A 23365-nucleotide genomic window follows, 5' to 3' on the forward strand; every position below is an offset into this window, starting at 1 on the left:
CAACGTCCATTCCTATTTTCAAAGCTCAGTCCGCTGACCGAAGGAAATAGCTGCCACAGAGACGACTGGCGTCTTACTGTGTATTGCCATACACAGTGTGGAGCCGCTCCAAGTTACCTGTCTAAGTATTATCGTCACTGGAGGACTTGAGGATGAGCCTAAATATATATATATATATTAGGGATGTCCGATAATGGCTTTTTGCCAATATCCGATATTCCGATATTGTCCAACTCTTAATTACCGATACCGATATCAACCGATATATGCAGTCGTGGAATAAACACATTATTATGCCTAATTTGGACAACCAGGTATGGTGAAGATAAGGTACTTTTAAAAAAAATTCATAAAATAAAATAAGATAAATAAATTAAAAACATTTTCTTGAATAAAAAAGGAAGTAAAACAATATAAAAACAGTTACATAAAAAACTAGTAATGAATGAAAATTAGTAAAATTAACTGTTAAAGGTTAGTACTATTAGTGGAGCAGCAGCACGCACAATCATGTGTGCTTACGGACTGTATCCCTTGCAGACTGTATTGATATATATTGATATATAATGTAGGAGCCAGAATATTAATAACAGAAAGAAACAAGCCTTTTGTGTGAATGAGTGGGGGAGGGAGGCAGCACGGTGGCAGAGGGGTTAGTGCGTCTGCCTCACAATACGAAGGTCCTGAGTAGTCGTGAGTTCAATCCCGGGCTCGGGATCTTTCTGTGTGGAGTTTGCATGTTCTCCCCGTGACTGCGTGGGTTCCCTCCGGGTACTCCGGCTTCCTCCCACCTCCAAAGACATGCACCTGGGGATAGGCCCCTCCCACCTCCAAAGACATGCACCTGGGGATAGGCCCCTCCCACCTCCAAAGACATGCACCTGGGGATAGGTTGATTGGCAACACTAAATTGGCCCTAGTGTGTGAAAGTGAGTGTGAATGTTGTCTGTCTATCTGTGTTGGCCCTGCGATGAGGTGGCGACTTGTCCAGGGTGTACCCCGCCTTCGCCCGATTGTAGCTGAGATAGGCTCCAGCGCCCCCCGTGACCCCAAAAGGGACAAGCGGTAGAAAATGGATGGATGGATGGGGGAGGGAGGTTTTTTGGGTTGGTGTACTAATTTTAAGTGTATTTTGTGTTTTTTAAGTTGATATAATCAAAAAAAAATTTTTAAAACACAAAAAAAACCCGATAATAAAAAAAACGATACCGATAATTTCCGATATTACATTTTAAAGCATTTATCAGCCGATGATATCGGCAGATCGATATTATTGGACATCTCTAATATATATATATATATTTTTTTTTTTTGTCCCCGCCCCAAAAAAAATAATTTTTTTTAAAAATACAAAAATACAAAAAAATTACAGAAAAATAATAAAAGTAAAATAATAACACCCCCTCCCACCCCCGTCCTACATTTCAGTCACAGTGGGTAACAATGTACTGCCTTCCTCTTCACCACAAGCAGATAGAGAATCACAATAACTGATTAAAAGGAAAAATAAAAGAAAAAAAAACAACATTTTTTTAACTTAACATTGCAACACATGCCAATACGGCCGGGTTAACTTATAAAGTGACATTTTACATTTCCCGCTAAACTTCCGCTTGAAAACGTCTATGTATGATGACGTATGCGCGTGACGTCAATGGTTGAAGCGGAAGTATGCGGACACATTGAATCCAATACAAAAAGCTCTGTTTTCATCTCAAAATTCCACAGTATTCTGGACATCTGTGTTGGTGAATCTTTTGCAATTTGTTCAATTAACAATGGAGACTGCAAAGAAGAAAGCTGTAGGTGGGATCGGTGTATTAGCGGCTGGCTGCAGCAACACAACAAGGAGGACTTCGAGTTGGATTGCAGACGCGCTACCGTGACTACCTTGACTTCCTCCGTCTCCGGGCCGCCGACCGCATCTATGATCGGGTGAAGTCCTTTGTCGCGCCGTCGATCGCTGGAACGCAGGTGAGCACGGGTGTTGATGAGCAGATGAGAGCTGGCGTAGGCGGAGAGCTAATGTTTTTAGGATAGCTCTGTCGAGGTCCCGTAGCTAAGTTAGCTTCAATGGCATCGTTAGCAACAGCATTGCTAAGCTTCGCCAGGCGGTACAGCATTAACCGTGTATTTACATGTCCATGGTTTAATAGTATTGTTGATCTTCTGTCTATCCTTCCAGTCAGGGGTTTATTTATTTTGTTTCTATCTGCATTTAAGCACGATGCTATCACGTTAGCTCCGTAGCTAAAGTGCTTCGTCGATGTATTGTCGTGGAGATAAAAGTCACTGTGAATGTCCATTTCGCGTTCTCGACTCTCATTTTCAAGAGGATATAGTATCCCAGGTGGTTTAAACTACAAATCCGTGATCCACAATAGAAAAAGGAGAAAGTGTGGAATCCAATGAGCCAGCTTGTACCTAAGTTACGGTCAGAGCGAAAAAAGATACGTCCTGCACTGCACTCTAGTCCTTCACTCTCAAGTTCCTCATCCACGAATCTTTCATCCTCGCTCAAATTAATGGGGTAATCGTCGCTTTCTCGGTCCGAATCGCTCTCGCTGCTGGTGTAAACAATGGGAAAATGTGAGGAGCCTTTCAACCTGTGACGTCACGCTACTTCCGGTACAGGCAAGGCTTTTTTATCAGCGACCAAAAGTTGCAAACTTTATCGTCGATGTTCTCTACTAAATCCTTTCAGCAAAAATATGGCAATATCGCGAAATAATCAAGTATGACACATAGAATGGATCTGCTATCCCCGTTTAAATGAAAAAAATTCATTTCAGTAGGCCTTTAATGTAGCTATGTAACTAATTATGCAACCCCAGGTCAAGTCAAATTGTTTTGGTGTGCCCCTCACATTATATTGAATGTTCTCTAAATCTAAGAAAAACATGAGGTCCTTAAACCATAGGGAGGCCTTGGGGGCAAACTGTGATTTCCACTCCAATAAAACCCTTCTACGAGCTATTAATGATGCAGAGGCGATACTATCCCTAAAAGTCTGCTTAGTTGTTTGATAGTTTGGTGGAATTCCAAAAATAGCCAATTCTGCACAAGGCATCAACTTAAAATGTAATGCATCTGCAAGATGCTTCAAGATATTAGTCCAGTGGGCTTTCAGACAGGGACAGGACCAGAACATGTGTGTCGTGTTTGCCGGAGTCCATTGACAGCGATTACATGTATCTGCATTATTGGCATACAACCTTAGACTCTATTAGATTCAGCTTTGAACAACATGTGCTATCATTTATTGGGCTAAACATATTAAGACAGCGCAAGCGGGAGCAGCAATAATATGTAGCCTCTAAACCAGATTAAGACCCGGGGGGCCGCATCTTTTCAACCTGGCCCGCCGGACATTCCCCAAATACTTTTTTTAGATCTTTAAGATGGAAACTGTAGCTGCCATTGTGATGTGTGCAGTCTAACGGCCGTAAGCCTTCAACTATACAAAGTATTTCAATGCTTGGAATCTGCATGATATACTAGTTACTATGGTAATCTAATTAGTTACTATGGTCATCTAATGAGTTGCTATGGTCATCTAATTAGTTACTATGGCCATCTAATCAGTTACTATGGTCATCTAATTAGTTACTAGGGTCATCTAATTAGTTACTATGGCCATCTAATTAGTTACTATGGTAATGTATGTCACAGCAGCTCAGACGAGGCACCAAGCAGTGTGGGTGGGGAGTGTTTCCACAGATTGTTTCCACAGAGTGTGAAATGTGGGTGTCAGGGACAGACGTGGAAGGAGATTATGACAACAAAGTTCTAAAGCTTAGTGATATATCACATATATCACATTGTAGGTGTGTTTTTTTACCCTTCACGTTCATATTTCGCTGTGTTTGTTGCATTTTTGTTGATTGTAAAATATGTGGATGGAGGGGGAGGGGGGGGTGACGTTCATATCTTGTCAATATTCAGTGTTTTATCCTTCATAGTTAATATTGTAACATTCTTTATTTTCATGTACATTCTGGGTGTCTCATTCTGTAAACATTTTTGAAATTCCAAATTCCGTTTTTAGCACACCATCAGTAATTATTGTGAGCTTTGTTTTGTATTATTGTTCCTAAAAAATAGATATACCGGCCCCCAGACACATTTTTCTCTCTAAATTTGGCCCCCCCGAGTCAAAATAATTGCCCAGGCCCGCTCTAAACGATCTTGAAACAGCAAAAAAAAAAAGTGCTCCGAAAAATCGATTCACAAATTTAGATTCTTATTTAACCGTTTCTAAATCGATTGATAAGTTTCAAAAATAGATTTTTGTCCTTTTTAAAAAATATATCAAATTTTAAAAGGGCCATCTCCTCCTTCACCTGCTGCACGTATACTGTACATCACACGTCAGCAGCCAAGAGTAGTTTTTGTAACTTGTTTCGAAAATATGTTATCATTTTGACTCCATATAATACAGTGTAGTACAAGAATTGATTCCGAATCGAATCGCAACCCCAACAATCAGAATCGAATCGTGAGTTGTAAGATTCCGATCCGTATAGTGCTTAGTAAAGTTTAAGAAGTGTAAATGGAAGTGTGTTACAGCTGAAAGTAAGCCGTTATTAACATGAAACTACCAAGTAGATTAAAGGCCTACTGAAATGAAATTTTGTTATTCAAACGGGGATAGCAGATCCATTCTAGGTGTCATACTTGATCATTTCGCGATATTGCCATATTTTTGCTGAAAGGATTTAGTAGAGAACATCGACGATAAAGTTCGCAACTTTTGCTCGCTGATAAAAAAAGCCTTGCCTGTACCGGAAGTAGCGTGACGTCACAGGTTGAAAGGCTCCTCACATTTCCCCATTGTTTACACCAGCAGCGAGAGCGATTCGGACCGAGAAAGCGACGATTACCCCATTAATTTGAGCGAGGATGAAAGATTCGTGGATGAGGAACGTTAGAGTGAAGGACTAGAATGCAGTGCAAGACATATCTTTTTTCGCTCTGACCGTAACTTAGGTACAAGCTGGCTCATTGGATTCCACACTCTCTCCTTTTTCTATTGTGGATCACGGATTTGTATTTTAAACCACCTGGGATACTATATCCTCTTGAAAATGAGAGTCGAGAACGCGAAATGGACATTCACAGTGACTTTTATCTCCACGACAATACATCGGTGAAGCACTTTAGCTACGGAGCTGACGTGATAGCATTGTGCTTAACTGCATACAGAAACAAAATAAATAAACTCCTCGACTGGAAGGATAGACAGAAGATCAACAATACTATTAAACCATGGACATGTAAATACACGGTTAATGATTTCCAGCCTGGCGAAGCTTAACAATGCTGTGGCTAACGACGCCATTGAAGATAACTAAGCAACCGGACCTCACAGAGCTATGCTAAAAACATTAGCTATAGACCTACGCCAGCCAGCCCTCATCTGCTCATCAACACCCGTGCTCACCTGCGTTCCAGCGATCGACGGTGCGACAAAGGACTTCACCCGATCACAGATGCGGTCGGCGGCCCGGAGACGGAGGAAGTTAAGATGAGTTCGGCGGCTAGCGCGTCTGCTATCCAAGTCAAAGTCCTCCTGGTTGTGTTGCTGTAGCCCGCCGCTAATACGCCGATCCCACCTACAACTTTCTTCTTTGCAGTCTTCATTGTTCATTAAACAAATTGCAAAAGATTCACCAACACAGATGTCCAGAATACTGTGGAATTTTGAGATGAAAACAGAGCTTTTTGTATTGGATTCAATGTGTCCGCATACTTCCGTTTCAACCATTGATGTCACGCGCATACGTCATCATACATAGACGTTTTCAACCGGAAGTTTAGCGGGAAATTTAAAATGTCACTTTATAAGTTAACCCGGCCGTATTGGCATGTGTTGCAATGTTAAGATTTCATCATTGATATATAAACTATCAGACTGCGTGGTCGCTAGTAGTGGCTTTCAGTAGGCCTTTAATAAGAGACAGGATAATATGACAATTGTTGGGCTCTTCGATCCATACATTGGTCGTGTTGATACCAAGGGTAGTATCAGATGTACCAGAGTGATTAGATCGCCATCCATCCATCCATCCCTCCCCGATTGACAGTCCTTGGTAAAAATGATCAGGTTTTGTCTATAATACTACAATATGTCTTATAAGAACAGATTTACGAAGCCCTGCTGGTGTTCTGCAGATACTCACTTGGCCCTCATCAGGTCCTGGTCTTTGAGGGCAGAACCCTGCAGGTAGATGACTCTCTGGGCCCACAGAGGAACATGGAGGACTCTTCTAACCTGGACATCCATCTCTGCTGGACATAGGATCACCACGTAGTAGTCCTACACACACCCATACATAAAGAGCATGATATACTTCCCCCTAAGTCAATAGTGTGTTATAAATGACTTTTTTACATTTTCAAGGCAAAAAATAGTGCGAAACCACACCCTAAAAATCATTTAGTAAGACATTCAAATGCTACGGAGCATTCTCTAGGGCCTTAGTCAGGGTTCGTAAACCTTTTCCACGGCCAAATTCAAGCACTTTTTAAAGACTTTCAATATCAATTTTCCGGTTTTCTCATTGCCCTTCAAGAGGCGAAAACAAGTGTGAATCAATCCATAGCCTTGTTGTTGTTGTTTGAGCTCACCAAATGCTGTCTGGAGGAAAAATAGGGAAGATCTGCTAAAGCCTAACATTGAAGCAGCAGTTATCATGAACTGAATGGGGCATAGGAAATGAAGCAGTGTGACTGTTCAATGTCATTGGTGTTTGCAAACGTGTCTCCATTTGTCTTGTTTTTCCACATTTCTTGTTCTTTTCCTTACTTACAGCACTCAATGATATCGAAAAAGCACGGATTGGTTCACATCGTATTTGTGCTTGTAAACTGATATAAATACACGCACCCTCAAAATGTCAATTTCACCCGTTTATTAACAAAACTGTTCCACATTAATATTTGAATAATAATAATAATATTTCACAACACCTCAGTCATCTTTCATGAAGCACATCTAGCCTTACAACTGTGGCTATGATAAGAAATTAACAAAAAGACAAACGTTTATGTCAGAAAAATTGTATGTAAATTATCGAAAAACTTTCCGTTCTCTGAGTTTCCAGTGAACACATGAGAGCTGTCTTTGTTGCACCAAGTCAAACGCTTAGAAAATTCCGCTGTGTACGATGGAATGAGACGGGAAGGGTTATCTATTGTCATCGAAGACCTGCTCAAGCTGAAGCCAGAGGCATCTTTTTCTTTTGTGTTAATGTGACCGAAAACAATGACTTTGATTGATTGATTGATTGAGACTTTTATTAGTAGGTTGCACAGTGAAGTACAGGGGTCACCAACCTTTTTGAAACCAAGAGCTACTTCTTGGGTACTGATTAATGCGAAGGGCTACCAGTTTGATACACACTTAAATATATTGCCAGAAATAGCCAATTTGCTCAATTTACCTTTAACTCTATGTTATTATTAATAATTAATGATATTTACACTTAATTGAAAGGTTTAAAAGAGGAAAAACACGAAAAAAAATGAAAATTAAATTTTGAAACATAGTTTATCTTCAATTTCGACTCTTTAAAATTCAAAATTCAACCGAAACAAAGAGAAAAACTAGCTAATTCGAATCTTTTTGAAAAAATTAAAAAAATAATTTATGGAACATCATTAGTAATTTTTCCTGATTAAGATTAATTTTAGAATTTTGATGACATGTTTTAAATTATTACTTTTTTTTTACTAATTAAATAAGTAATACAGTCATTTACCAGAATGCTAATAGTTTCCATGCTGCTGTTGCCCTGAAAATGAAAATGTTTTTTTTTTTATATAAAATACTGTCTGTTCTTTTAATTTTTTTTAATCTTTGTTTGTTTAATATTCATTTTAAAGTTCAGCTGTTTTTTCAGTGGGGCCTTGGCTCCACTGCAAGCATGAATAAATAAAGTCAAGTCAAGTCAAAAAAAAAAATAGGTTAAAATCCAATCTACACTTTGTTAGAATATATAACAAATTGGACCAAGCTATATTTCTAACAAAGACAAATCATTATTTCTTCTAGATTTTACAGAACAAAAATTTTAAAAGAAATTCAAAAGACTTTGAAATAAGATTTAAATTTGATTCTACAGATTTTCTAGATTTGCCAGAATCATTTTTTTGAATTTTAATCATAATAAGTTTGAAGAAATATTTCACAAATATTCTTCGTTGAAAAAACAGAAGCTAAAATGAAGAATTAAATTAAAATGTATTTATTATTTTTTACAATAAAAAAAAAAACAAATTACTTGAACATTGATTTAAATGGTCAGGAAAGAAGAGGAAGGAATTTAAAAGGTAAAAAGGTATATGTGTTTAAAAATCCTAAAATCATTTTTAAGGTTGTATTTTTTCTCTAAAATTGTCTTTCTGAAAGTTATAAGAAGCAAAGTAAAAAAAATTATGAATTTATTTAAACAAATGAAAACCAAGTCTTTAAAATATTTTCTTGGATTTTCAAATTCTATTTGAGTTTTGTCTCTCTTAGAATTAAAAATGTCGAGCAAAGAGAGACCAACTTGCTAGTAAATAAATACAATTTTAAAAATAGGGGCAACTCACTGGTAAGTGCTGCTATTTGAGCTATTTTTAGAACAGGCCAGCGGGCTACTCATCTGGTCCTTACGGGCTACCTGGTGCCCGCGGGCACCGCGTTGGTGACCCCTGGTGAAGTACATATTCTGTACAATTGACCACTAAATGGTAACACCCCAATAAGTTTTTCAACTTGTTTAAGTCGGGGTCCCTGTTTACATACTCCCCATTCCTTTGGAAGCAGATGTTGTTGTGTAAACAGGGAGTGTCCAAATAAAAAGAGGTGGCGTACAATCTTTCGCCAGAGCGTGGGTGACACTGTAGAGGTTACAGGTCGACACGCTTTCTCCTCAATATTGAGTCCAAATTGAATTCTGTGTTTGACCCTGACAGTTTACTTTTTGTGCTTTCACTGAGGTAGCCAGACAAGTTAAGTAGACAACGAAAATAATAGAGCAAGAAATGCTACAAAAACGACAAAATAATTCATATTAACTCAGCTCTAAGTTGTGAAAAAAGTTACCAATGATACATTACATGACCTTCACAGTACAAACAAGTCCAATAACGAACTAATAATTTCCATCCAATGTTTATTAAAACGACAACCTCCCGGCATGATGGAGCGATGCACCACTGTCCACTTGGGGGCGACACAGAGCCACATATATGGCTCTGACATGACAACAACCTAATGTAAGGGCTCATGCAAAGCCAACAGATCAAGCGTGTAGCTTTCATTTTTAAGGAAACTTATGTTATTATTTTCCATTTTATAATTAGCCTATTGAGTCAGACTGCCGAGAAATATGATGAACATTTCCAAGCACTTCACCCAAAAATTCAAGCATTTTTCAAACCTTGAAAACACAACATTAGAATCCAAGCATTTTTAAGGTTTTTAAGCACCCGTACGAACCCTGCTTAAAGCATGTTTTCCCCTCACTCCCCTGTTCTATGGACTGGTGCCTTGGCGTTGGCGGAACAGCTTGTGTGCCTCAATGACCCTGAGAGCTATGCTGGCGGGAGGCTTGTACACCTCGTAGGTCTAAGCCAGCCAGACAGGTCAAAAGCGCGAGGCCAGATGAAACCCGGTCCAATTAGGGAGCCTGGCAGCAGGCCTGGTAGGCTGAGTTCAGGGTGTGTCTGAACTGGCCTCTCAGCCGCCCGCTGAGCAGAAGAGCACATGGCCAATGGTCACGGGGCAATTGACCTAGTTAGTTGGACACTGCGGGCCAACTCACAAACTGTCACACACATCGTACTGAGTCCAGAAGTGGAAGTTTGTCTTGGGCAAGCAGGATTTCACAAAATTCTTCCCCGGCGCTCTCCGTTATGAGCATCTGGTCTCTCCATGAGTTCAAATATTATGCCTCCACGACTGGCAACTTGGGAGTGCTCTGTTCTCCAGGGCGCTGTCGTTGCTCGGCAAGGCCCTGGTTGACAATCCTGCAACTGCCACATGTACATCCACTGCCTGCTGGAATGTGCGCTCCCTTGGCGTTGGATCTAAGATGAACTGCGCCTCGCCTGGCAAATCAGCCCTCATTGATGCAGGACTACTTCGCCTCAACAACTGACCTTAGTGAAACCTGGCTGGCTCCGTCCAGAAAAAAAACTATACCTTTATCTGGAATGGATTCCCAGACGGCGACGGAGCAATGCATGGTGTTGACTTTGCAAAATAAGCTCTTGTCCTCAGTGGAAAACCCTGTGCCTATCTCCCCATGCCTCTCCTCACAAACTGTGGCCCAATCACAATCATAGCCACTTACCCTACCTATCCCTACACTAAGCTCTGACCTGGATTCAAAGGAAACTTTCTACAATCAACTGAGCTCCAGTATTCAAAAGACCCCCTCAACTGAACGCTTGCTGATTCTTGGGGACTTCAATACCCGAGTCATACCGGGCACATTCATGGTATGGATGACGCTCGCCAGGCCTGGCCCTAACCAATCTGGCGCCCTAGGCAAGATTTTAGGTGGCGCCCCCCCACATCGGCAGTGAAGTGTATATACTCACAAGAAACCGAATAGCTTTGTCTTTGACCTTTTTTTTTACTTAAAGAAAGCAAATTAACATATGTTAGGGAATGTTATGATTATCTTTAACCGAATCACAGCAGTGCTCAAATTAAAAAACAGCATTCCCTCTCATGTGATATTGCTTAATTAACATTAATGATGTGCACTTTAACAACTAGGCTTACAACTATGCATAATATATAAAGGGGTGGAAAAGTGACTATTACCTGCAGGGCAAACATTAGCTAACCAGAAGGCAATAACAATGTAAACAAAAAACACCTGCTTAAAAGATCTAATACAAATGTCCCTGAAGAATGTAAGGTGGGAGTACTGTAATTACCTAACGTTACATTATTATTTTCCATAACAATTTAGCCCCCTCCACAATATTAACCCGACGTTAAAACAGAACTAGCTATTTATTGATTAGCAATTGCCGAATCATGTAACATTAGCTTAATGCTAAAAAGCCAAGTTACTATCACATTCTGTAACAGACAAATAATTTCATGTAGGCTAACGTTACCTACCTGCTACCTCTGTCTTTTTTCGTTTCTCCTCCTCCTTTCTCTTTTTTCTTCCCTGGGCACCTGACAGTTTTGGCCGTTTTGACATCTTGTGTTGATTTTTTGATGTGGTAAGGGTCATGATACGGGAAGGGAGGGGGCGCATCGTGCTGGGGGGGGGGGGGGGGTAATGTTGTAACAAATAATATTTCTATTAAATAGGCTTTACTTTGCATTTTAATTAACGTGGGATATTTTTTGTATTTAGAAATAATAGTACCAACTTTTTTTTTTTTTTTTTCTCCAACATTTGTGGCACTGGCGTGGGCGCCCCCTGATGGACGGCGCCCTTAGCATTTGCCTATACGGCCTATGCCACGGGCCGGCCCTGACGCTCGCCCTTCCCAAACTCTTATTGTATGGCCAACTAGCCAATGCTCCGCGCAAACAAGGACGTCCCCGCCTATGTTTTAAAGAAGTAATCAGGAGGAACCTTAAATATTTCTCCATCAACATTGACGACTGGGAGGCTCTTGCAACTGGCGTGCAGCAATCAGCAATGGCTGCAGTCTCTCAGGTGGCATACTAGTCATTCTTGGAAGAGAGATGCTTAAAACGGGAAGCAGTTTGTCCATAGTAGTAGTCAAGTTATCATTACTGGGTAATAACTATCATAATAATACATATTTGTTATAATTATTAGTACATATACTTTGGGTCTAAGCCTACAGGCCTAGTGGTTAGAGTGACCGCCCTGAGGCGGGTAGGTTGTGAGTAGGGATGTCCGATAATGGCTTTTTGCCGATATCCGATATTCCGATATTGTCCAACTCTTTAATTACCGATACCGATATCAACCGATACCGATATCAACCGATATATGCAGTCGTGGAATTAACACATTATTATGCCTAATTTGGACAACCAGGTATGGTGAAGATAAGGTACTTTTTTAAAAAATTAGTAAAATAAGATAAATATTTTTTTATTTTTTTTTTTCTATTTTTTTTTTTTTAAATTAAAAAATTAAAAAAAATTTCTTGAATAAAAAAGAAAGTACAACAATATAAAAACAGTTACATAGAAACTAGTAATGAATGAAAATTAGTAACATTAACTGTTAAAGGTTAGTACTATTAGTGGAGCAGCAGCACACACAATCATGTGTGCTTACGGACTGTATCCCTTGCAGACTGTATTGATATATATTGATATATAATGTAGGAAGCAGAATATTAATAACAGAAAGAAACAACCCTTTTGTGTGAATGACTGTAAATGGGGGAGGGAGGTTTTTTGGGTTGGTGCACTAATTGTAAGTGTATCTTTTGTTTTTTATGTTGATTTAATGTAAAAAAAAAAAAAAAAAAAAAAAAAACGATACCGATAATAAAAAAAACAATACCGATAATTTCCGATATTACATTTTAACGCATATATCGGCCGATAATATCGGCCTGCCGACATCTCTAGTTGTGAGTTCAAACCCCGGCCGAGTCATACCAAAGACTATAAAAATGGGAGCCATTACCTCCCTGCTTGGCACTCTGCATCAAGAGTTGGAATTGGGGGTTCAATCACCAAAAATGATTCCCGGGCGCGGCCACCGCTGCTGCTCACTGCTCCCCTCACCTCCCAGGGGGTGAACAAGGGGATGGGTCAAATGCAGAGGACACATTTCACCACACCTAGTGTGTGTGTGACTATCATTGCTACTTTAACTTGAACTTAATGCAACAGACTGGCCTTGTTCGCTATGAACAACTTAGTATGCTCACATGTCGCCAACACACACATTTGCTCCTACGTGAGCAAGGCAGCAGTGGCGTGATCCAACCAACTGCTGCAATAATCCTATGTGTTGACCTCAGATGGAAAAGGATTACGGACCACCAACACCCCCCAATCTTATCGTGCAACACGACACCCGTTCTGTGGAGCACCTGGAGGCGAGGATGAGCAAAGAACTCGTTGAGGAAGTCCATGAGGAGGTCGATCTTGAGGCAGCTGACGCACAGCACCACATGCTTCTCCGTCTGCGCCCTGTAGCGGCTGTAGTTCCCACCGGACTTCTGACGCTCCATCCACAGGAAGGCCAGCTGCTCAAACTGCATTTGGGGCGACACCAGACATAGTCAGCAGACGGGAGGGAGAAGTTGACTATTCAATCTTTGGGCCCATTGATTTGGTAAATATATACATATACTGTATATATATATATATATATACATATATATATATATATATATGTATGTGTATATATGTTTGTATATGTATACATATATATATATATATATATATATATATATATATATATATATATATATATATATATATATATATATATATATATATATATATATATATATATATATATATATATATGTGTGTGTGTGTGTAAAGGGACAAGCGGTAGAAAATGGATGGATATGTGTGCATGAACATATTGTACAAACCCCGTTTCCATATGAGTTGGGAAATTGTGTTAGATGTAAATATAAACGGAATACAATGATTTGCAAATCATTTTCAAGCCACATTCAGTTGAATATGCTACAAAGACAACATATTTGATGTTCAAACTCATAAACTTTATTTTTTTTTGCAAATAATAATTAACTTAGAATTTCATGGCTGCAACACGTGCCAAAGTAGTTGGGAAAGGGCATGTTCACCACTGTGTTACATGGCCTTTCCTTTTAACAACACTCAGTAAAGGTTTGGGAACTGAGGAGACACATTTTTGAAGCTTCTCAGGTGGAATTCTTTCCCCATTCTTGCTTGATGTACAGCTTAAGTTGTTCAACAGTCTCCCTTCTGCTATTTTAGGCTTCATAATGCCAAACACATTTCAATGTCTGGACTACAGGCAGGCCAGTCTAGTACCCGCACTCTTTTACTGTGAAGCCACGTTGATGTAACACGTGGCTTGGCATTGTCTTGCTGAAATAAGCAGGGGCGTCCATGGTAACGTTGCTTGGATGGCAACATATGTTGCTCCAAAACCTGTATGTACCTTTCAGCATTAATGGTGCCTTCCCAGATGTGTAAGTTACCCATGTCTTGGGCACTAATACACCCCCATACCATCACACATGCTGCCTTTTACACTTTGCGCCTAAAACAATCCGGATGGTTCTTTTCCTCTTTGGTCCGGAGGACACAACGTCCACAGTTTCCAAAAACAATTTGAAATGTGGACTCGTCAGACCACAGAACACTTTTCCACTTTGTATCAGTCCATCTTAGATGAGCTCAGGTCCAGCGAAGCCGACGGCGTTTCTGGGTGTTGTTGATAAACGGTTTTTGCCTTGCATAGGAGAGTTTTAACTTGCACTTACAGATGTAGCGACCAACTGTAGTTACTGACAGTGGGTTTCTGAAGTGTTCCTGAGACCATGTGGTGATATCCTTTACACACTGATGTGGCTTGTTGATGCAGTACAGCCTGAGGGAGGTCACGGGCTTAGCTGCTTACGTGCAGTGATTTCTCCACATTCTCTGAACCCTTTGATGATATTACGGAGCATAGATGGTGAAATCCCTAAATTCCTTGCAATAGCTGCTTGAGAAAGGTTTTTCTTAAACTGTTCAACAATTTGCTCACGCATTTGTTGACAAAGTGGTGACCCTCGCCCCGTCCTTGTTTGTGAATGACTGAGCATTTCATGGAATCTACTTTCATACCCAATCATGGCACCCACCTGTTCCCAATTAGCCTGCACACCTGTGGGATGTTCCAAATAAGTGTTTGATGAGCATTCCTCAACTTTATCAGTATTTATTGCCACCTTTCCCAACTTCTTTGTGACGTGTTGCTGGCATCAAATTTTAAAGTTAATGATTATTTGCAAAAAAAAAATGTTTATGAGTTTGAACATGAAATATGTTGTCTTTGTAGCATATTCAACTGAATATGGCTTGAAAATTATTTGCAAATCATTGTATTCCGTTTATTTACATCTAACACAATTTCCCAACTCATATGGAAACGGGGTTTGTATATATATATATATATATATATATATATATATATATATATATATATATATATATATATATATATATATATATATATATATAATATATATATATATATGTGTATGTGTATATATGTATATAGATATATATGTGTATGTATATGTAAGAATGTATATATATGAATGTGTATATGTATACATATGCATATGTATGGGTATATGCATGTGTGTGAATATATACATATATATAGATACATATCTTCTTTTTTTTAATCTTTTTTATTATTTATATTACTATATTATTGTGTATGCACCTTAGGGGATCTGCTCCAATTTCGCTGTTCTTTGAACCCTTTCACTGTAAAAATGACAATAAAACTCTATTCTATTCTACTTGAAAAGGAATTCAAAGTGCAATTCCAACAATTCAATTGACAATTTCACTGAAAATGAAATGCTGTATTTTGTTCAATGTGGGCTATTTTCCAGGGGAATATGAGCAGCATGCGAGCGCTTTGTTCAACCCCCGCATTGACGCAGCAGACCACAGCGCCTTCCACCGACACGAGGACTTGTCCATATTGTGGCAAAAAGTTCTATTTGGACACAAATACACTGTCGTCTGCCATGGAAATACTGTTGTCTTGCTCCAGTTATATCGCTCGGTTGGTAGAGTGGCCGTGCCAGCAACTTGAGTGTTCCAGGTTCGATCCCCGCTTCCGCCATCCTAGTGTCCTTGGGCAAGGCACTTTACCCACCTGCTCCCGGTGCCACCCAAGCTGGTTTAAATGTAACTTAGATATTGGCTTTCACTATGTAAACGCGCTTTGAGTCACTAGAGAAAAGCGCTATATAAATATAATTCACTTCACTTAACAAAAGCTGCCAGAATAAAATGGCGGGCACACATTGCCAATATATATGCTGTGTGAAAAATTATATAATGTAGACCGGGGGTGTCCAAACTTCTTCCACTGAGGGCCGCACATAGAAAAATCAAAGCTAGCAGGGGCCATTTGGATATTTTTTATTTTAAAAACCAATACAATATATGTATAAAAAATATACATTTAGGCTTCCACTCAGGCTTGATCCCGGGGACCCCAAAGGGTTTTGGTCCAAAAAATCTAAAAAAATGTGTCATTATTCAGTATTGTTATTTGTGTTATTATTCAAGTTTTTAAATCTCTAGATCAACATTAGGTCTGTCAATATAACATTTTTTAAAGATTTAAATTGTATGCTCTTTTTGTCAAAGAAAACCCTATTTTTTTAAAAGAAAAAAACACAAAATATGCAATACTTTCACCCAATAAATTTTTTAAGTGGGATATTTGAGAGTATATGATAATTGGAGCCTTAAAAAGGTCAACAACTCATAACACCATGGATTTTAATTCATTATTATTTTTTGAGCAATGACACTTAAAAAGTAATCACACTAAAATTGTAGGGGATCCAAAAGGGTCCTACTTATTAAAGTGTTAAAAAATAAATTATAATTTTTTACTGTTTACTTTTAAACACAATCTCGAGATCAACTTCAGATCTATCCGTCAATTATACGTTTTATTGTTGTTTATGTTTTTTGTTTGTTCGTTTTAGGCCCTTCTTTAAAAAAACAGCTCGTTTTTTTACATGGCAAACACAAAATATGCAACATTTTCCCCCAAAAATATTTAATGTGACGTAATTGGAGCCCTTTCAGGTCAATAATTCATAATGACATTGATTTTGATTCATTATTATTTTTTAAAGAAAGAAACAGCCTGCATGGCAGCTTTGTGTGATTAGAGTAAACATTGCTACATTTTCTTGTTACATTTCACCTGTTTGCTCTTTAAATACCACTTTTAATGTTTTTTTTTTTTTTTCAATCGTATTTATAAAATGTGCCGTGGGGCCGTTAAAAAATGACCTGCGGGCCGCAAATGGCCCCCGGGCCGCACTTTGGACACCCCTGATGTAGACTGACCATACGTCCTCTTTTCCCCGGACATGTCCTCTTTTGCGGGGCTGTCCGGGCGAGGTTTCTTAAATGCCTCAAATGTCCGGTATTTTGAGTTCGGGTTGCGTATATTTTCAATGTACGTCCAGGGTTAAGAAGGGGTTAAAAACAAAACAAATTGTGAAGGTTCGTGAGGGAGGGGCAGAGACAGAGAGCGAGAGAGCGAGACAGTGGAGAGACAGACAGGACACAAGAGAGAAGCCGAAACGTAAATGCAACTTCACGGATGATTTGTGGGAAAAGTATCTGTGTTTTGGTCCTGGCCGTGACACATGGGAAGCAGAATGCACTGTGTGCAAAGCAGGAAGGTATATGTCTGTGGCAAATAAAGATCTACAAGCCCATATCCACACTACAAAGCACAAAACTCATGTGCAGGGCGAGAACTCGTCTGCTGTTTTTTGTTTAAATTTAATGAACTTGTTTTGAGGCATTATTTATGTTTAGATTATATACAAGAGGTTATTTTGAATATTTGTACCTCTGCACTTTTTTCCAAAACTGTGAATGTTACAGAATATAAGTGTGACTTATTTTTTTATACTGTCAAGCAGTGTTGGCGTTAACACACTTTTTGTGTCTTTTTAACACATTGAAATCAGAAAGGACGCAGATTATTATTATTTTATTTTTTTTACCATTTGCGGCCCACAGCTAATGTTTTAAAGGCCCACGGCACATTCTAAAAATACTATTCAAATTAACAAAAACATAACAAAAGTGAAATAAAAAAGCTTAAAGGTGAAATGTAATTTAGACAAAGTTGCAATGTTGACTAATAAAACAAAGCTGTTTTTTTTTCTTTCAAACTGTCATTGCTCAAAACATAATATTGAATCAAAATCAATGTTATTATGAATTATTGATTATTGTTCCCATTACTTTACATCAAATATTCCACTTTGAAAAATATTTTTGGTGGAAGATTTTGCATATTTTGTGTGTTTGCCATCAAAAACATAGTTTTGTTTGACAAAAAAGGGCGGAAAACAAACAAACAAAAAAACAACATAAAAAAAAACCTAAAACATTTTGAAATGACGAAAAGATGTGAAGTTGATGTAGACTCCAGGATTCAAGCGTTAAATATAAAATGTATGTTTGCCCTGGCACACCATTATTAAGGAATTTAGGGATTTCACCATCTACGCTCCGTAATATCATCAAAGGGTTCAGAGAATCTGGAGAAATCACTGCACGTAAGCAGCTAAGCCCGTGACCTTCCATCCCTCAGGCTGTACTGCATCAACAAGCCACATCAGTGTGTAAAGGATATCACCACATGGGCTCAGGAACACTTCAGAAACCCACTGTCAGTACCTACAGTTGGTCGCTACATCTGTAAGTGCAAGTTAAAACTCTCCGATGCAAGGCGAAAACCGTTTATCAACAACACCCAGAAACGCCGGGGCCTGAGCTCATCTAAGATGGACTGATACAAAGTGGAAAAGTGTTCTGTGGTCTGACGAGTCCACATTTCTAATTGTTTTTGGAAACTGTGGACATACAGGTTTTGGAGCAACATATGTTGCCATCCAAGCAACGTTACCATGGACGCCCCTGCTTATTTCAGCAGGACAATGCCAAGCCACGTGTTACATCAACGTGGCTTCATAGTAAAAGAGTGCAGGTACTAGACTGGCCTGCCTGTAGTCCAGACCTGTCTCCCATTGAAAATGTGTTTGGCATTATGAAGCCTAAAATAGCACAAGGGAGACCCCCGGACTGTTGAACAACTTAAGCTGTACATCAAGCAAGAATGGGAAAGTAATCCGTAACCGATTGGACTGTTTTTGTTGAAATATTGTATCAAATTATATAAATGTAAAAAATAGAAAGAAAAAAAGAAAGAAAAACAAATCTGAAAATGTAATAAATTAATTTAAACATGACAGAATAAGTACGTAATAAAATAACGTGTGTAAAGTAATCAATTAAAATAAAAGATAAGAAAAGAAAAATTTAAAAAAATTCTAAAAATATAGTTACACAATGACAAAATGATTACATAATAAAATAACATGTGTAAGATAGTCAAAATACACCCCACTCCCTGCATCTTCTTTATGATAGTCATTTTAAATGAATAAATAAAATACATTATTTTATAAGATATTTTCTTAATTTAAAAAAAAAATCCTTTGCGCATTCGGAAATCATTACTTCTGCCCTAACTGCTTTAAAGGAGTCATATTATGTTTTTTTTTTTGTTTTTTTTTAAATTTTATTCTTTTTTTTTTTTTACATAATTAAATACAATCATGTGTGTTTACGGACTGTATCCCTGCAGACTGTATTGATCTATATTGATATATAATGTATATATTGTGTTTTTTATGTTGATTTCATAAAAAAAAAATAAAAAAAAAATAAAAAAAAATTTTTCTTTTTTTTTCTTCAAATTTCTTGTGCGGCCCGGTACCAAATCGGTCCACGGACCGGTACCGGGCCGTGGCCCGGCGGTTGGGGACCACTGGTCTACATAACATGTACCGGAAATGGTGCTTCTTTGGTCAACATTTTGCATAGATGATGTTTTATGGACCGTTTTCAAGACGCTTTTTGACCGCCTCTTCAGCAGTCTTATTTACGTGCCTCCACTTTGACAGTGTCTTCCCCCCGTCAGCCATGCTGTAGTTTTTAGCACTTCCATATCGAGTCTACTGACTGACATAAACGTTAGAACTATGCTACTTTGTAATGGAAATGGCATCAGTGTAGGATGCATGTGGATGTACACAACAAGAAGATATATATATATATATATATATATATATATATATATATATATATATATATATATATATATATATATATATATATATATATATACACACACTATATTGCCAGAAGTATTTGGCCACCTGCCTTGACTCACATATGAACTTGAAGTGCCATCCCATTCCTAACCCATAGGGTTCAATATGACACCTTTTGCAGCTATTACAGCTTCAACTCTTCTGGGAAGGCTGTCCACAAGGTTGCCGAGTGTATTTATAGGAATTTTCCACCATTCTTCCAAAAGCGCGTTGGTGAGGTCACACACTGATGTTGGTGGAGAAGGCCTGGCTCTCGGTCTCCGTTCTAATTCATCCCAAAGGTGTTCTATCGGCGTTCAGGTCAGGACTCTGTGCAGGCCAGTCAAGTTCATCCACACCAGACTCTGTCATCCATGTCTTTGTGGACCTTGCTTTGTACACTGGTGCACAGTCATGTTGGAAGAGGAAGGGGCCCGCTCCAAAGTGTTCCCACCAGGTTGGGAGCATGGAATTGTCCAACATGTTTTGGTATCCTGGAGCATTCAAAGTTCCTTTCACTGGAACTAAGGGGCCAAGCCCAACTCCTGAAAAACAACCCCACACCATAATTCCTCCTCCACCAAATTTCACACTCGGCACAATGCAGTCCAAAATGTAGCGTTCCCCTGGCAACCTCCAAGCCCAGACTGGTCCATCAGATTGCCAGATGGAAAAGTGTGATTCATCAGTCCACAGAAGGCGTCTCCACTGCTCTAGAGTCCAGTGGTGATGTCCTTTACACCACTGCATCCCACGCTTTGCATTGGACTTGGTGATGTATGGCTTAGATGCAGCTGCCTGGCCATGGAAAGCCATTCCATGAAGCTCTCTGCGTACTGTACGTGGGCTAATTGGAAGTTTGGAGCTCTGTAGCAAGTGACTGTGCAGAAAGTCTTTGCACTATGCTGACCTCTCTGTCAGTTTACGTGGCCTACCACTTGGTGGCTGAGTTGCTGTTGTTCCCAAACTCTTCACTTTTCCTATAATAAAGTTGACTTTGGAATATTTAGGAGCGAGGAAATTTTACAACTGGATTTGTTGCACAGGTGGCATCCTATGACAGTTCCACGCTGGAAATCACTGAGAGCGGCCCATGATGTATGGCTTAGGTGCAGCCGCTCGGCCATGGAAAGCCATTCCATGAAGCTCTCTGCGTACTGTACGTGGGCTAATTGGAAGGTGACATGAAGTTTGGAGCTCCGTAGCAACTGACTGTGCAGAAAGTCAGTTTACGTGGCCTACCACTTGGTGGCTGAGTTGCTGTTGTTCCCAAACTCTTCACTTTTCCTATAATAAAGTTGACTTTGGAATATTTAGGAGCGAGGACTGGATTTGTTGCACAGGTGGCATCCTATGACAGTTCCACGCTGGAAAACACTGAGAGCGGCCCATTCTTTCACAAATGTTTGTAGAAACAGTCTCCATGCCTAAGTGCTTGATTTGATACACTGGGCCAAGTGATTAGGACACCTGACTCTCATCATTCGGATGGCTGGCCAAATAATGAACTTCAAATCAAATCATTCCTTGTCTGACGTCTTTCTTGCAAGTGCGGTTGTTTGCCAGTTGGGAGACTGCAAACAGGACAGGATGTAACCAACACATTTTGTTTAGTGTTGTGTACAAAAAGCAGTTTAATGACAGTTGTGGGACTGAGAGAATAAAAATAAAGTTGTAAAAAGACGTAGGATGCAGCGAGTCCTCACACCGTGTGAGGTTCTTGTCTCCATCTAACCGTCTGTGAAATGAGTTTAGCAGGATAAGTTTAGCACAAAGCTAGTCAACCTGTGTATATTGTCAATATAATGTGAGGATGTTGTTTGCTAGGCTACCATCCTGTTGTGTTGGCAAACAATTTGACACGATTTTGCGTACACGGCTGCAGGCTCGGTGCTCGCGCCGCAAAGACAGACGAGGAACAGAGAGTGTGTGTCAACATATTTGCATGGTCTGTCAGAAAATAAAGAAAGATTACACATATGGCTAATACAGCAACATCCTTTTCTAATTTTATAGCTGCATGCTGTGTGAGTTTAGGGGCTGATTAAAAACAAATTCAATTGATGCGTTTAAAAAAAAAATGGCATTAGTTTTTTTTAGAGATGTCGATAAATGCGTTAAAATGTAATATCGGAAATTATCGGTATCGGTTTTTTTATTATCAGTATCGTTTTTTTGGGGGTTTTTTTTTACACTCATTCACACAAAAGGGTTGTTTCTTTCTGTTATTACTATTCTGCTTCCTACATTATATATCAATATATATCAATACAGTCTGCAAGGGATACAGTCCGTAAGCACACATGATTGTGCGTGCTGCTGCTCCACTAATAGTACTAACCTTTAACAGTTAATTTTACTCATTTTCATTCATTACTAGTTTCTATGTAACTGTTTTTATATTGTTGTACTTTCTTTTTTATTCAAGAAAATGTTTTTAATTTATTTATCTTATTTTATTTTATTTTTTTAAAGTACCTTATCTTCACCATACCTGGTTGTCCAAATTAGGCATAATAATGTGTTAATTCCACAACTGTATATATCGGTTGATATCGGTATCGGTTGATATCGGTATCGGTAATTAAAGAGTTGGACAATATCGGAATATCGGATATTGGAGGAGCATGAAAACATGAATGATCGAGTGTCTCCAGGGTGAAAGCTGCTTAGGACACGCAAAATCCAACAAAGCTTAACCTATTGTTACAATAACAATCTACAAGGTTAACATAGCTGGCTTCTCTTTCTTCCATTTTTCTGCTTTATTTTGTATCTCTAGTTATCATGACGTACATGTATTGTTGCATTTGAACAACTGTATTGTTGATAATAGAGGTAAATTATTGGTATTGTTCATTATCAATAGTGATATTTCTATTGGTATTTGTATTGATCCATTTGTAGTGTAATAATGCTCATTGTCATTTTTGTGTTATTATTATTTATTTCACTAACTGCTTCTTTGCTATCACTTTTACTATCATATTTGTACATATCCTATTTGCTGATGTTGCTCTATTGTTGTTGTTGTTATTGTTGTTGTTGTTGTCTCTCTGTCTAATCCCCCTCTTGTCCCCATAATTTACCCCTCTGTCTTCCTTTTTTTCCTCTTTCTATCCCCTCCTGCTCCGGCCCGGCTGCACCAAATGATAATATAAATACATTTAATAAAGTCAAATACAAATAAGGCAACATGAAAAGTATCCTACACTCCTCTTTTGTAAAGTAAATGTGTACAGCCGATATAGGCACCTACCCTCTACATCAAAAATATTATTTGCCTGAGAAGCTGGAAAGGACAGAAAAATAAATAAATAAATAAATAAGTACACGCAAAATCCTCAAGGCGGTCTGCACCAGTTATGAATAGCACGTGCAATGTTAGCACACAACACGCACATTAATCGTGGACCTCAGAATAAAGTTCTCCCGAGGGCCCCAATTTAGCCCGGGGCGCCCCCTTAGAGTA

At 38.9% G+C, this 23365-nt stretch overlaps 1 protein-coding gene across 2 annotated transcripts in view; it reads right to left on the reverse strand.

The window, feature by feature from the left end:
- kcnt2b (potassium sodium-activated channel subfamily T member 2b) overlaps window positions 1-23365 on the reverse strand; it is a 177175-nt gene that overhangs the window by 75938 nt on the left and 77872 nt on the right. For both annotated transcript variants that reach the window (XM_062049865.1, XM_062049864.1), the window contains exons 11-12: window positions 13051-13215; window positions 6183-6319 (exon numbers count right to left, since the gene is read on the reverse strand). In XM_062049865.1, coding sequence (XP_061905849.1) covers window positions 6183-6319; window positions 13051-13215 — 302 coding nt within the window. The remainder of the gene's footprint in view (window positions 1-6182; window positions 6320-13050; window positions 13216-23365) is intronic.

The sequence above is a fragment of the Entelurus aequoreus genome, linkage group LG06, assembly GCF_033978785.1.
Source record: "Entelurus aequoreus isolate RoL-2023_Sb linkage group LG06, RoL_Eaeq_v1.1, whole genome shotgun sequence".
In the NCBI taxonomy this organism is placed as follows: Eukaryota; Metazoa; Chordata; class Actinopteri; order Syngnathiformes; family Syngnathidae; genus Entelurus; species Entelurus aequoreus.